At 55.2% G+C, this 13748-nt stretch overlaps 2 protein-coding genes across 3 annotated transcripts in view; both read left to right on the top strand.

Moving 5' to 3' along the window:
- The window catches only part of EEIG1 (estrogen-induced osteoclastogenesis regulator 1), a 36726-nt gene extending 31023 nt beyond the window's left edge, over positions 1–5703 (top strand). Inside the window, exons 7-11 of one of the 2 annotated variants that reach the window (XM_055541253.1) lie at positions 195–299; positions 390–585; positions 1030–1151; positions 1286–1355; positions 2975–5703. In XM_055541253.1, the coding sequence (XP_055397228.1) occupies positions 195–299; positions 390–585; positions 1030–1151; positions 1286–1355; positions 2975–3020 (539 nt within the window). In that variant the 3' untranslated portion in view covers positions 3021–5703. Of the gene's footprint in view, positions 1–194; positions 300–386; positions 586–1029; positions 1152–1285; positions 1356–2974 lie in introns of both variants that reach the window. The other variant, XM_055541252.1, reaches the window with a different exon arrangement.
- Positions 5704–9131: 3428 nt separating this feature from the next.
- On the top strand, positions 9132–12322 carry DPM2 (dolichyl-phosphate mannosyltransferase subunit 2, regulatory). The gene is made up of 4 exons (XM_055541255.1): positions 9132–9283; positions 9571–9660; positions 10446–10548; positions 11701–12322. Exons 1-4 carry the CDS (start codon positions 9281–9283, stop codon positions 11757–11759), a joined length of 255 nt encoding a protein of 84 aa, XP_055397230.1. The 5' UTR covers positions 9132–9280; the 3' UTR covers positions 11760–12322.
- Positions 12323–13748: the final 1426 nt, after the last annotated feature.

The raw sequence follows: 13748 nt of genomic DNA, 5'->3' as shown, positions 1-13748 counted from the left end.
GAATGAGCCTGGGTTCAAGTGCTGACCTGTAGCTCAGGACAGGTTGCTGCCCCCCTGAACCATCTCTTAAGAGTTTTTCCAACTCTTAAGTGGAAATACATAGTGTGCCCCCCCCACTCCCACCCCGCCACATTCAGTGAGAGGACTAGTGAGAAGCGAGCATACTGGTCACCCCTGCCCCTCCCGGCTTCCAGGGGTGCCGGAGGAGCCAGACCAGAACCTGTCCAGCCCTGAGGAGGTGTTCCACTCCGGCCACTCCCGCAACTCCAGCTACGCCAGCCAGCAGTCCAAGATCTCGGGTGAGTGCCCGCCCACCCTCCCCGTGCCCTTGGCCTCCCAGCCTCCCCAGCCCCACCCCCATCATGACCTGCACCCCCACCGCCCAGCAGGCTACAGCACAGAGCAGTCGCGCTCCTCGAGCCTCTCGGACCTGACACACCGCCGGAACACGTCCACCAGCAGCAGCGCCTCAGGCGGCCTCAGCATGGCCGTGGAGGGGCCTGAAGGCAGCGAACGTGAGCACCGGCCCCCCGAGAAGCCGCCGCGGCCGCCCCGGCCTCCGCATCTGTCAGACCGCTCGTTCCGGTAGGTCTCACCATAAGTGCTGCTAGAGAGCAGAGCCCTCCGGTGGCTCCCGGAACCTCTGCTCCTCCACCTGTAACACAGGGACAACTGGGTCCCGTCGTCGTTGGGTGCGTGGCCGTCGGACTAGCTGATGCTCCACACTGGCTGCACCGGGCCTGGCGTGCATGCTCAGTGGGTGGATGCTGCGGGTGGCCTAGCATACCCTGGGGCCTGCCTGCTTCCGTGCTCTGTGGCCTCTCAGAGGCTGGCACTTAACCTCCCAGGGCCTCTGCGGCCTCCTCTCTAAAACCAGGTCACAGCGGCATCCGCACCGTAGGGTTGATGTGACGGTTCAATGAACACAGTCTGGACCAGCTTCCACGTGCACTCGGAGGGTCCTGAGTGCGGTGGACGGGGACTGGGTCCTGTGGTCGTGTGACTCTCCTGACTCCCGCCCCACCCCAGGAGGAAGAAGGACTCAGTGGAGAGCCACCCGACCTGGGTGGATGACACGCGCATTGATGCTGATGACATCGTAGAGAAGATCATGCAGAGCCAGGACTTCACGGAAGGCAGCAATACTGAGGGTGAGCTGCCAGCGCAGGCGGGATGTGGGGGTTGGTGCCCAGGGTGAGCAGCCAGCACTGACGGGCACAGTGCCTGGGGGCTCCCTGGCTTCGCTGCCCCATTCAGCTTCTATCTTCCCCCTGTGTCCACACAGACAGCAACCTCCGGCTGTTCGTGAGCCGCGATGGCACCACCACCCTGAGTGGTATCCAGCTGGCCAACAGGTAGGCGGGGGAAGGTTCTGGGCGGGTGATGAGTGTGGCTCTGGGCCCCCATGGTGAGAGCATATGGCTTCTGCAGCCCACTGACCTAGCTTTGAATGCCAGCTCTTGTCCGTGTGACTTTGGGCCAGTCATGTCTGTCTGAGCCTCGGTTTCTCCATCTGTCAAATGATGTGGATCACACCACCTTACCCGGAAACCTGGGACAAACACCCCAGGGTTGGTTTGGGAGGCTTCCGAGGAACCTTGGAAAATGCTTGGCACAAGGCTTGCCACGCAGCAGGGGCTTCATACATCTTTATTTTGGATTCCACTTTTCTTTCTCTTCCTCCTGGGCCTGGGAGCTCCTAAAAAATGATGATGACTCATGTATCTATTAAATGAATAGTTACTGCGCACCAGCTACGTTCCATGGTTCTGAGCTAGGTGCTGGGGATATGGCAGTGAGCAACATAGATTTCTGCTTCATGATGTTCAGAGGCAAGCAGATGTGAGGATCAAACTTGTGGCTTGAACTCTGCCAGTATATAGAGTATCCTCTAAATCATTCATTTACAGCATGCTGGTCTGTGTGTGTCAGGCTCAGTGAATGAATGAGTGGAGGAGCTTACCACCTGCAGGGCTGTACTGAAACCTTTACTCTTGGTTCTTGTGGGCCAGATGGGAAAGTGCCCATTTAACATCTAGGCCAGAGGAGTCGGAGGCTTGGCTGGGCCACACTGGGGCCTCAGACCTGCCCTCTGGTGTTGCTCTGCTGACCCCTGCTGGCTGAGGCTCAAAATCGCAACTGCCATCTTTGCATGGCCAAAGCAATGGCACCCCACTCCAGTACTCTTGCCTGGAAAATCCCATGGATGGAGGAGCCTGGTGGGCTATGGGGTCGCTCAGAGTCGGACACGACTGAGTGACTTCACTTTCACTTTTCATTCTCATGCATTGGAGAAGGAAATGGCAACCCACTCCAGTGTTCTTGCCTTGAGAATCCCAAGGACGGGGGAGCCTGGTGGGCTGCCGTCTATGGGGTCGCACAGAGTCGGACAGGACTGAAGTGACTTAGCAGCAGCAGTAGCAGGCTGTCCTTAGTGGGGTGGGCAAAAAGAAAACAGAGGGCACTTCTTGGGGCTTTGTGACATCCCTCTCCAGCCCCCTCTGAGCATGAGGAAACTGAGATTGAGCAAGGTCATTGCAGAGCTGTATACTGCGCCCCAAATGACTACAGCCCTGCCAGTGGGCCTGGCCTTGGTGGGGAGAAGAGCTGATCAAGCTTCCCGACCTCCTGCTGCACTTTCAGCAAGCCCCATAATCTCTCTGAACTTCAGTTTCTTTATCTGTCAAGTGGGGCTGGCTGCAGATCCTCTCTGCCTGAATTGCTGTGAGGATGGGCACAGCACACCCCAGCATGTGAGCTGCTGGTACCCAGGGGGGCTTGGGCATGGTCTGTGCAAGCTCTGTGATCCCACAGGCTCAGGTATGTAACATCTATGTTACCCTGGGCAGGTGACTCCTCTGAGACTCAGTTTCTCTCTGAAAAATGGGGCCAGTTAACAGTGCTTGCGAAGTACCTCCCAGGGCTGGCCCAGAGGACCATCAGGGAGGACACGCTGATCTGTTTCTCCCCACAGGGTCTCCTCTGGGGTCTACGAGCCAGTCGTGATTGAAAGCCATTGAAGAGCAGGTGCCCCGGCTGGAGAAGGGCCCTGCCTTCACGGGCATCCAGACCCACGTCATTCCACAAGGGACCTTCCCCTTCGGATCACCATCCGTGCTGCCTCTCATCTGTGCCTCCTCCATGCACTCCAGCCCCAAAGCATCATTCCACTGACCTCCCATCTATGCTGGGACGCTCATGGCCTGCAAGGGCCCCGGGCACCACTGTGAATATTCTCCTCTGAACCACTAGAGGGCAGGACACATGGGCCCGTGAAGCAGGTGGGCAGAGACCCATGGCGGGCACTGCTCCTCTGAGACCCACCTGGGCCCTCGGTGAGGACATTCAGCAGTTCCTGCACATGCAGGGAGGCTGGTGGCCGAGGGGCCTCTTGTCCTGTGTCCCCGTTCACTCCAGGAGCGCTGGCTCAGCCCTGGCAGGGCCTCGCTCCATTGCCCCCTTGTCCTTGGGGGGGGGCAGTTCACCCCCCGGAATCCTGCCACCATGGCCCTCTGACTGCTTAGTGCTTCAGCTGTCCCTCCCCTGCGTCCCGGGGGACCTGCTGGCGGCCTCCTCCGGGAAACCAAGACCTCAAACCCCACCCGTGCTCCGGATTGAGACCCCCCTCCCCCGCAGCGAATGTTCTCCTGCTGCCCCGGCAGCCTGCACTTTGCACACGCTTGTCTCCAGCACAGCACCCTGGCCCTCGCCTGCCCGTCCACTGAGCCCTTCCCAAGGATCCCTGGGCCCTGCCTGCCGTGCAGTCAGCAGCCCAGCCCTCACAGCCCGGCTGGAACGTGGCACTGCCCCTGCCCCTCCCTGCCCTCTCCAGTTGGCCCCAGTTCAGGCCTGAGCCCCCTGCTGAGAAAGGTCTGAGCCTGAGCTGCGGTTCCCCTCTGCCCGGGGCTGGGTCCTGGGCAGCTGGCTTACGTTAATGAAGCCAGGAAGGGTGCCTCCCAAGGCCCTGGAGGTCAGCAGCCCGGCTGGGCTGGGTTTGCCAAGCCAAGCGCCCTTTCTCTCCCCTCAGGCTCAGCTGGCCCAGGCCAGGGCCGATGCTGGAAAGGCAGATGGGCTGTAGCTGGACTGGCCCGGAGCTGGCTTCCTGGCCAGAAAAGCCTCAGCCAACCTCTGAAAACATGCCCTCTCTGGGCAAAGGAGAGGGCGGCGGGGGGCCGTCCATTAAGGGGGTTTTCCCAGTGGGGAGCAGTCTGGCCCTGCCCCCGCCCCTACCCCTCGCTATACCCTCTGCTCTCAGCACTTTCCCCTGGCCTTGTCCTCGTTACTTGCTTGAAGGTGGGTTCTGGCTGCCCGCCGGTCTCTGGACAGACTCCCCGACACTCTAACTTCCACTCATTTTGTATAAACCCAGCAGGCTGGTGTTTACGTAGCCCCATACCTTTTTCCTTTTCTTTCCTGGTTGTTTTTTTTCTTTTCTTTTTTCTTTCCTTCCTCCCTTTCATTTTCTTTTTTTAGAGTTCACAGTTTGGTATTTTCTCCTCCCCCAGGCGAGGGGAGGTGCTTCTGTTCTCCCCCTACCCGCTGGCTGGGTCCCAGCAGGGCTGGGGATCTGGGGTGGGGGTGGGGGGTGCCCTCCCCAGGCTGGGAGGGGTCCTTGCATTCTGCCCCACTGGCAAGAATTGGACTTGGTCTTGGAACCTCCTGGCATTGGGACCAGAGCATTTCTAGGGTTTCTGTTGTTTTTAATGCCCTAACCCTTTTAGAAAATGAATGTGAGAAGGTGCCTGCCGAGGCAGGATGGAGCATTTGCTCTGGCTAGGGAAGGCTCTGGTCAGCTCTGCAGGTCCCTTCCTGCACCACAGACACCTGGCACTTTAAAAGGGAGCTGGCCGCACTGTCTGCAGTTGAAGTGACCCCTAGAAGATGGGGGAACACTGTCCTTCTGTATCTGCATGACCTCAGCCCAGTGAGGCGATGTATTCAGGGTGTTTTTAGGTCTGAGTCAACATTCTGGGGGCTTCAAGCATAAGATAGCTGGTTTTGGTGCTGTTGAGGAGAATTCCCCATACCAGGAACCCCAGCCCCACCCTAGGTGAGGTCTGAATTTGACAGTCATCCCAGAAGGAGACAGAGCCTGCCACACCTTCCCATGCCAGGCCCTGGGCCAGGGTAACTGGATTAACAGAATTTGGCCACAACCAAATCAATGCTGGCTGGAGCTGGAGGCCTGGAGCCCCGGACCCCCAGCCTCATTCCCACGTGGAAGCCCTTTCTTTGACCCTCTGGTCCCCTCAAGCTCAGTGAATTCCCATTAGGTGCCCACATCTCTGGACTAAAAATCCTATATTTAGAAGGAGACAGAATATATTAGAGATATTTTTGGAAAGGAATTGGTCTATGCAATGGCAGTTTGGAATCTTCTTGAAAGACAGTTTTAACGTTTTTACTAGGAGATTTAAAGAAAGGTCTACAATATTTTTAGGTCGTTTTTTTTTGTTTTTTTTTTTTGTTTCTGGTCACCCCACAAACCGACCGCATGGCATGATCCGCCAAGGTGGAGAATGCCATGGTCTCCTCTCTTGCGGGAGGTGAGCAGGGAGATGGGGGGAGGGGAGGTCTTTTTTTTTTTTTAACACCCCTCCTTTCGAACAGAATGTTACCACCACCACCCCCTGATTGAGTGGGCTGTGTTTGTATCTCCGTCCCAGCTTCTATTGTAGAAAATAACATTGTAAGGGGAAATCAGCCTAGTGTCAGTGTCTTGGTTGGGGGGGTGGGGATTCAATGTTGCAGATTTTGTTATGGCATGTTGGTTCTTGCTTGTTTTACTGAGTTGAATCCCAGGTCACAGGTGGCATCAGAAGGGAGCGAGATGACACTCGGGTGGAGAGACGTCGGTGGCCAGGGTTCTTGGTTGTCCTGGCTGCACTCATTACAATTACCATCACTGTTACTACCCACATTCATTGGGAGGAAACGTAGGCCCAGAAAGGGCAGTTTCTTGCCAACCTCACACTTACAAGGTGGCAGCTCTAACCTCAGAGCCCAAGTTCTAACCTCCCCAGAGTCGGGTGGCCTCTCACAAGCACGCCTGAGGATCGACGACTGTGCCTCAGCTTTCGAGGCTGCAAATGGGGTTGTGGATCAAATTAGGAGGTGGGTATACAGCCCTCCCTAGGGAGCCTGACCCCCGCTGAGAGATGCTAAGAGTTTTCCCAGCCTCCCCAAAGCCACAGGCCAGCACTGTCTCCAGGCTTGGACCACCTCACTCCCTGCCCTTGACTCAAGTTCCTGAAGAGTTGACATGGCCACCAAGCTCTTGGGAAAGGCAAGTCACCCTGGGCCCGTCATGAGCTCAGAAATGGCAGGAATCCTCAGGGCTCTGGACAAGCTGGAAGGGACTAGACTACCAGGCCTTGTCTCGGCCCCAGCACTGCATTATCCTCGCCCATTTTCAGCGCTGATGCCTGCTCACACCCCAGAAAATCCTGGAGGCTGATTCTCAGCCCCTTCCTCGGTTTTGTGCACACCTGGGGAGGGATGAGTTGGCTCCTGGCTGAGCCCCAATTCTGAGACAGGGAAGGAATTGGGCTGTAAGGTCCAAAAAAGTTTGCTCCTTTGGAACACAGTAATGCTCAGTGGGCTTTCCTGGTGTCTCAGATGGTAAGAATCTGTTCGATCCCTGGGTCAGGAAGATCCTCTGGAGAAGCGAGTGGATTCTTGCCTGGAGAATTCTATTGACAGAGGACCCTGGTGGGCTATAGTCCAGTTCAGTTTAGTTCAGTCGATCAGTCATGTCCGACTCTGTGACCCCATGGACTGCAGCACACCAGACACCTCCCTGTCCATTGCCAACTCCTGGAGTTTACTCAAACTCGTCCACTGAGCCGGTGATGCCATCCAACCGTCTCATCCTCTGTAGTCCCCTTCTGCCTTCAATCATTCCCAGCATCAGGGTCTTTTCTAATGAGTCAGTTCTTTGCATCAGGTGGCCAAAGTATTGGAGTTTCAGCTTCAGCATCAGTCCTTTCACTGAATATTCAGGACTGATTTCCTTTATGATGGACTGGTTGGATCTCCTTGCAGTCCAAGGGACTCTCAAGAGTCTTCTCCAACACCACACTTCAAAAGCATCAATTCTTGGGTGTCAGCTTTCTTTATAGTCCAACTCTCACATCCATACATGACCACTGGAAAAACCATAGCCTTGACTAGACGGACCTTTGTTGGCAAAGTAATGTCTCTGCTTTTTAATATGCTGTCTAGGTTGGTCATAACTTTCCTTCCAAGGAGTAAGCGTCTTTTAATTTCATGACTGCAGTCACCATCTGCAGTGATTTTGGAGCCCCAAAAAAGTCTGTCACTGTTTCCACTGTTTCCCCATCTATTTGCCCTGAAGTGATGGGACCAGATGTCATGATCTTAGTTTTCTGAATGTTGAGTTTTAAGCCAACTTTTTCACTCTCCTCTTTCACTTTCATCAAGAGGCTCTTTAGTTCTTTGCTTTCTGCCATAAGGGTAGTGTTATCTGCATATCTGAGGTTATTGATTTTCTCCCAGCAATCTTGATTCCAGCTTGTGCTTCCTCCAGCCCAGCGTTTCTCATGATGTACTCTGCATAGAAGTTAAATAAGCAGGGTGACAATATACAGCCTTCACCTACTCCTTTCACTATCTGGAACCAGTCCATGAGGTTGCAGAGAGACACGACTAAGCACAACTTTCACTTTTTTTTTTCCATGCTAAGTGAAAAATCAGTATATAAAATAAATGATGGGGGAAAAATGTTCCTCTCAGCTTTGTGATGGGCTCAGACAACCCAAGGAGACAGATGCTGCCAGCAGGAGCAAGCCATGCCTGGTTCAGACCCCATCTTTGCATGGCCCTGCCCCCCTCCCCAGGAGAAGGCAATGGCACCCCACTCCAGTACTCTTGCCTGGAAAATCCCATGGATGGAGGAGCCTGGTGGGCTGACGTCCATGGGGTCGCGAACAGTTGGACACGACTGAGTGACTTCACTTTCACTTTTCACTTCCATGCATTGGAGAAGGAAACGGCAACCCACTCCAGTGTTCTTGCCTGGAGAATCCCAGGGATGGGGGAGCCTGGTGGGCTGTCATCTATGGGGTTGCACAGAGTCAGACATGACTGAAGTGACTTAGCAGCAGCAGCCCCCCTCCCCTCCAAGTGAAGACAGCACAGGGAGAGCCTGGCATCGCCAGATGCTATTCTCTGTAGCACTGCAGAAGTCACCAAAATCTTAAAACTGTTTGACTGATTCAAAGCTCCCAGTTGTGCCAAGCCTCATTCTGGGCACTGGGGATACAGACCCTTTCCTCAGGGGGCTCACAGTCAAGTGGGCCAGGTTAACAAGTAAATCAGATAATTAAAACGCAGTGATGGGGCTTCCCTGGTGGCTCACTGGTAAAGAATCCACCTGCCAGTGCAGGAGACACGGTTGGATCCCTGATCCAGGAGGCCCCCACATGCTGCGGAGCAGCTAAGCCCTGTGCACCACAAGTAAAGTCTGTGCTCATAGAACCTGCGAGTCGCAGCTACTGAAGCCCGCATGCCCCAGAGCCCGTGCTCTGCAACGAAGAAGCCACGGCAATTAAAAGGCTCTGTACGGCAACTAGAGAAAAGCCCTCGCAGTAAGGAAGACCCAGCGCAGCCAAAAATAAATAAAATTTAAAAAACAGAAACGCAGTGACAAGCGTCTTCCTGGTGATGCACTTGGGGCTGTGAAGCACAGAGGAAGGGACTCCGGCTCCTCCTTCTCCTCCCACCCTAGGCCGGTCCTTGAACTTTTTCTTTACCTTACCCTCAACAGATACGTTCGGGCCTCGGGACCAGGAAGTAGCGCCCTCGGGTGCTGGAGTCAGCTATACACCACTGACTCAGACTGTGATCTGAAAAGTTCTCGCCCCTCTCTTGAGCCTCCTTTTCCCCACCTGAAACACGGGACTTCTGACCACTCACCCCCATTCTGTTCTGGCTTTAGGACTCGGGGATATTGAGAGATGGGCTTTTTTTTTTTTTCTTGGGCGAGTTCGACAGGACCGAGCCCATAAGTGCCAAGCCGGTCTAGGTTCCTCAATTCGGTCTCACTGCCGAGAGATTCGGGAACGCGTCACAGAATGTCCTCGAGAAACTACATTTCCCGACATGCAAAGAGGAGGCGGTGCCCGCCCGTCTCCGGCGACGTGGTCCCGGGCCAGCCTGAGGACTACGACTCCCGGCGTGCCCCGCGGCCCAAGGCCGGAAGGGCCCTGATCCGGAACCGGATGGGGCTTGCGTCTCCGGTGCCTGAAGCGCCAGGGAAATGGTGAGCGTGAGGCCGAATGTCGGCAAAGGGGGCGTCTGGGGGGTAGGGTCCTGGGTCTGCTCAGGAGCTGGGGCTTGAGCACTCGGAGCCGGTATCGTTCTCCCGCCGTCTCATCGTACGAGTGATAGACTTTGGCCCGGTACTCTCTCTCCCGACCTAGAAAAGATATCTAGTCAGCCACGTCACATATGTCAGCTGAGTGAATGGACGTGATCGGGCCGCAACGACTACCCCCTCCTTCCTAAATGGAGGATCTTTTCCTCAGTTGAATCCTCCCTTTTCTGCAGGCCACGGGAACAGACCAGGTGGTGGGATTCGGCCTCGTCGCCCTTAGCCTGATCATCTTCACTTATTACACCGCCTGGGTAATTCTCTTGGTATGTGTGCTTCCCCGCCCTCCTTACCTCCCATCCCTGTATCTTGAAGCCAACTCCTCACATCGTTTTAGCAGGCACTGTGCTAGGTGCTGTCACTGCATATCTCATGAAAGCTCCAGGACAGCACTATGAGGAAGATGGTAACAGAGTCCCTATTTTATAGACGAGGAAGCAGAAGCTCAAGGGGAAGGCTCAGGGTGGAATCCTTAACCACTGCACTGCTAAGTCCTGTCTTTGATTTGCTTTGCTTTTGATGGGAGTTCTAGTCCTGGGTGTCCTGTGGGCGCTTGGGCATGACAATCCCAGTGGATTTTGTGAGAGTGTTTAGCATTTTTTTTTTCCCCCGTGGGAAATTCTTTTTGGTTACTGCTTTAAAAGTGAAGTGTGTGTTTGGAGGGCAAAATCTTGCAGAAGTCGGTATCCTTTGGAGACAAATGTTAGTAAAGAAAACCTTGGAGTCCTGGTTGGGAATCACTCGCGGATTCCTCATGTCCCCTTTGTCCCTGCTAAGCTGTGAGGGCCTTAGCGCAAGTCCTTTGTCTTCTGTTCCCTGCCAGGTCCCTAGCTCCAACTTTGGGCGAGCACCAGTCAAGTGCCCAGTACACAACCATTAGATAACTGGAGGAAGGGAACAAACCAAGGCACCCAGAGTGCTATCATCTTAGAGAAAAGCAAATGCAGTGCTTTGATGGGGTCAGCCCCTGAGATGGAGGCGGTGGGCTGTTTGGACTTGGGGAGCTGAGCAGAGCGAGGAACACTTACTAGAGCTCTGCCTTTGATGCCAGCCATTCATCGACAGTCAGCATGTCATCCACAAGTATTTCCTGCCCCGAGCCTATGCCATTGCTATCCCACTGGCCGCCGGCCTCCTGCTGCTCCTGTTTGTGGGTAAGTTCCCTCAACTCTGGACAGGGTATCTTGGGGACCCCATGACCCCCTCCCAACCCCAAACATGCTGCTACACTTCTCACTCACTGTACATCTGCTTGAGGCTCCTTACCCCCAGCTCACGTCCTGGGGTTTCCCTGTTCATTCTTCAGGGCTGTAAGTCAGTCTTCCCAGTGCCTCAGGCTCACTGGAATCTAATGGGATGTCTCCCTCTTTCCTGCTCCCTCCACCACCACCACCACCGCTCTGCTCACACCTCCATCACCTCTCACCCCCTTGTCACCCTGGTTCATGATTCCTGCATCTCTCTGTCTCCCAGGGTCTAGCGTGTGGGCCTTATAGGGGCAGGGACTGTGGCTTTGTCATTACTATGCCCTCACCCCAAGCACAAGCTGTGGCACGGAGTTGGTGCTCAAGAAAGTGGTTTGGATAAATCAACAATTAGCTGTCTGGATGATGGGGTGGGTGGATGATGGATGCTGGGTGGGTGGGTGGTTAGGTAGATGGACAGGTGGTAGGGTGAGTAGGTACATAGTTGGGTGGATCTTATTCCCTGTAGAATCAGAAACACTAAACTCAGAAAATTGCCTTTGATAGTCACTCAGCTGATGTTTCGGAGAAGGCAGTGGCACCCCACTCCAGTACTCTTACCTGGAAAATCCCACGGATGGAGGAGCCTGGTGGGCTGCAGTCCATGGGGTCGCTAAGAGTCGGACACGACTGAAGCGACTTAGCAGCAGCAGCAGCAGCTGATGTTTGTTGAATGAATGCAGGCAGAAGTGTAGCTTGATGAACGATTAGGGAAATGGCCTCCAGGGCGTGGCCTGGAGGGCGGTTGGGTAGCTGCTTGGCCCCCTGTGTGGGTCACTGCCATGCTTGAGTCCTGCTCTGGCCTCCCCGGGCTCCCCTTGTGGCTCAGCTGGTAAAGAATCCACCTGCAGTGTGGGAGACCTGGGTTCGATCCCTGGGTTGGGAAGATCCCCTGGAGAAGCACTCCAGTATTCTGGCCTGGAGAATTCCATGGACTGTGTGGCCCATGGGGTCACAAAGAGTCAGACACAACTGAGCGACTTTCACTTTCACTTCATTTTCTGACCTCCCAGCAGTCCTGAGCCAGGATCTTAGCTGCCTTTTTTGGTCTGTGTATTCCAGGTATATTCATCACCTACGTGATGCTGAAGAACCAGAACGATACCAAAAAGGCTCAGTGAAGGCCCAGCAGGAATGAGGCTGCTGGCCCCGTCTCTGCTTCTCCAGGGCAGACCCAACAAGGGTGCCCACAGGACCCATCCAGGCACTGAGGTCCCGTCAAGCCTGATTGCCCTGCAGACACCCCTGTGGGATGGAAGCTGTTCAGGACTCACCCCTGGCTGACCAGGGCCCCTGCTCCTCCTTCCAGAAGCCAGGGAGGAGAAGTACCTGGAAGTCTCCATCTCACCCCCGTTCTGGCTTAGGGCTTGCAAGGTGCTGGTCCCTCTCCACATACACACACACCTCACCTTCAGACTCCCTCTCATTTTTCCCGCTGGGTTCTACACTTGCCTCAGTTTGCTTCTTGTCACATGATGGTGTTGGACTTGGCAGGTTTGGGACATCACGTGACCTCTCCCCACATGTCCTGCTCCTCCACAAAGGCAACCTTCCCAGGTGTGACATAGCCCCAGACCCCACAAGGATTTCTGGACCTGGAGAGCCTAGAGGGAGGCCCAGCTCCCAAGCCTCAGGGCTGGCCTGATGGGAGAGCTGAACAATAAACATCATTGTCTTCGTCTCAGTGCCGTCCCTGACCCGAGGCGCTCAGGGGCTGGGACCTGGCCTTTGCATTGGTCTCAGATCAGGAGACACTGGTTTGTGCAGTGAGGGTGCCTTGGGTACCTCCTGGATTATCCCTGTGCTGGACACAGGACAAAGCAGGGGCCAGGACTGGTGTGGATCTGGCCTGGTGCAGCTCACAGAAGGGGAGTCTGGAGGCATGGCCATCTGCCAGACGTCACATCAGCCTCTACCTCGCCTTCCCTGTGCCAGCCCAGCCAGTGGGCGCTGGTATATTAAGGACCCTCACACCCCTAAAAGCCCAAGCCCATCATCTGTCTTGTACCCAGCAGCCCAAATTAGTGTGGCTCTTGAGCAGAGGGCCACTGTGAGCCAGAGCAGGGCTGTTTACACTGTGTTCTGGTTGACTGGTCCAGGCCTCAGCTCGAGCCCCTGGCAATCCCACCATGCCCCTCTGGGCAGCCAGCTCTCCCATTCACAGTGTGAGCCTCCACCCCTCACTTCCTTGGGCACTCATTCTTCCTCCAGTTAGCAGAGGTGTCCCGCCTGCCTCATCAGAGGAAAGAGCCCAACTGCAAGCACACCTGCCCTGTCCTTACCTATTCCCCTCCCCAACCTCCAGTCCAGGCAGAGCTGCCCTCCTGGACTCTGGGTCCTGTCCTCTCCCACTGCTGTGGTAAGAGCCTGCTATCTGATGATCCCTCTCAGGGGAACAGCCTCTGCTTCTCAACATGGTCCTCCAGTGTTAAATGAACATGTTATAGGCTCCATATAAGGGACCCTCCATCAACTCATTAACTCCCTCTAGGTCTCTCCCTGTCTTCACAACCAAACTTCCCCAAAGGGTATCTACCTCTGCCCCCTGCGTTTCCTCTCCTCCCGCTGTGCTTGGCAGCTTTCCAGGAGGGCTGCACTCAGACCACCAGTGATGTCCGGTCTACATCAGAGGCATGTTCCTTGACCTGCCACACTTGGCCAGTGACATTCCGCCCCCCATCCCCACCCCGGGTGCATTCTCCTACTTCTCTCTATCATATTCATGCTCCTCCTGCCATGAGAGGGTAGGTTTCTCAGGACTCAGTCACAGGCCTCTTCACCCCCCACTCTTAGGGGTGACCTTATTCTCACCCAGGCTTGCTTCCAGCCCAGCTTTCTCCTGAGCCCAAAGGTGTTGGATGTTTGCCAGCTGTCCACCTGACATCTCCATCAGATGTCACAGACCTTGGCTTTCCTCTTCCACCCCACATCCACCAGACCCAAATTCTATCAATTCTTGCCATTTCTTCCCCCGCCCCAGTCACCTTCCTGATGCAAAGCCAGCATCCTCTGCCCTAAATCACCAAAAGTGTCCTCACTTCTCTCCCCACTCCCCGACAATGGCCCCCTCAAATCCAGCTGCATGACAACCAGTGACCTTTGGAAAACAT

This window comes from Bubalus kerabau, chromosome 11 (genome assembly GCF_029407905.1).
Source record: "Bubalus kerabau isolate K-KA32 ecotype Philippines breed swamp buffalo chromosome 11, PCC_UOA_SB_1v2, whole genome shotgun sequence".
Lineage (NCBI taxonomy): Eukaryota > Metazoa > Chordata > Mammalia > Artiodactyla > Bovidae > Bubalus > Bubalus kerabau.
Note: the sequence above shows the minus strand (reverse complement) of the source record. Positions and strands in the feature narration are given on the sequence as shown.

Coding starts and splice junctions, on each gene's coding strand:
- DPM2 (XM_055541255.1), top strand. Junction 9,661..10,445: donor CCGCCTGGGTAATTCTCTTG/GTATGTGTGCTT, acceptor CTTTGATGCCAG/CCATTCATCGACAGTCAGCA. Junction 10,549..11,700: donor CCTGCTGCTCCTGTTTGTGG/GTAAGTTCCCTC, acceptor TGTGTATTCCAG/GTATATTCATCACCTACGTG.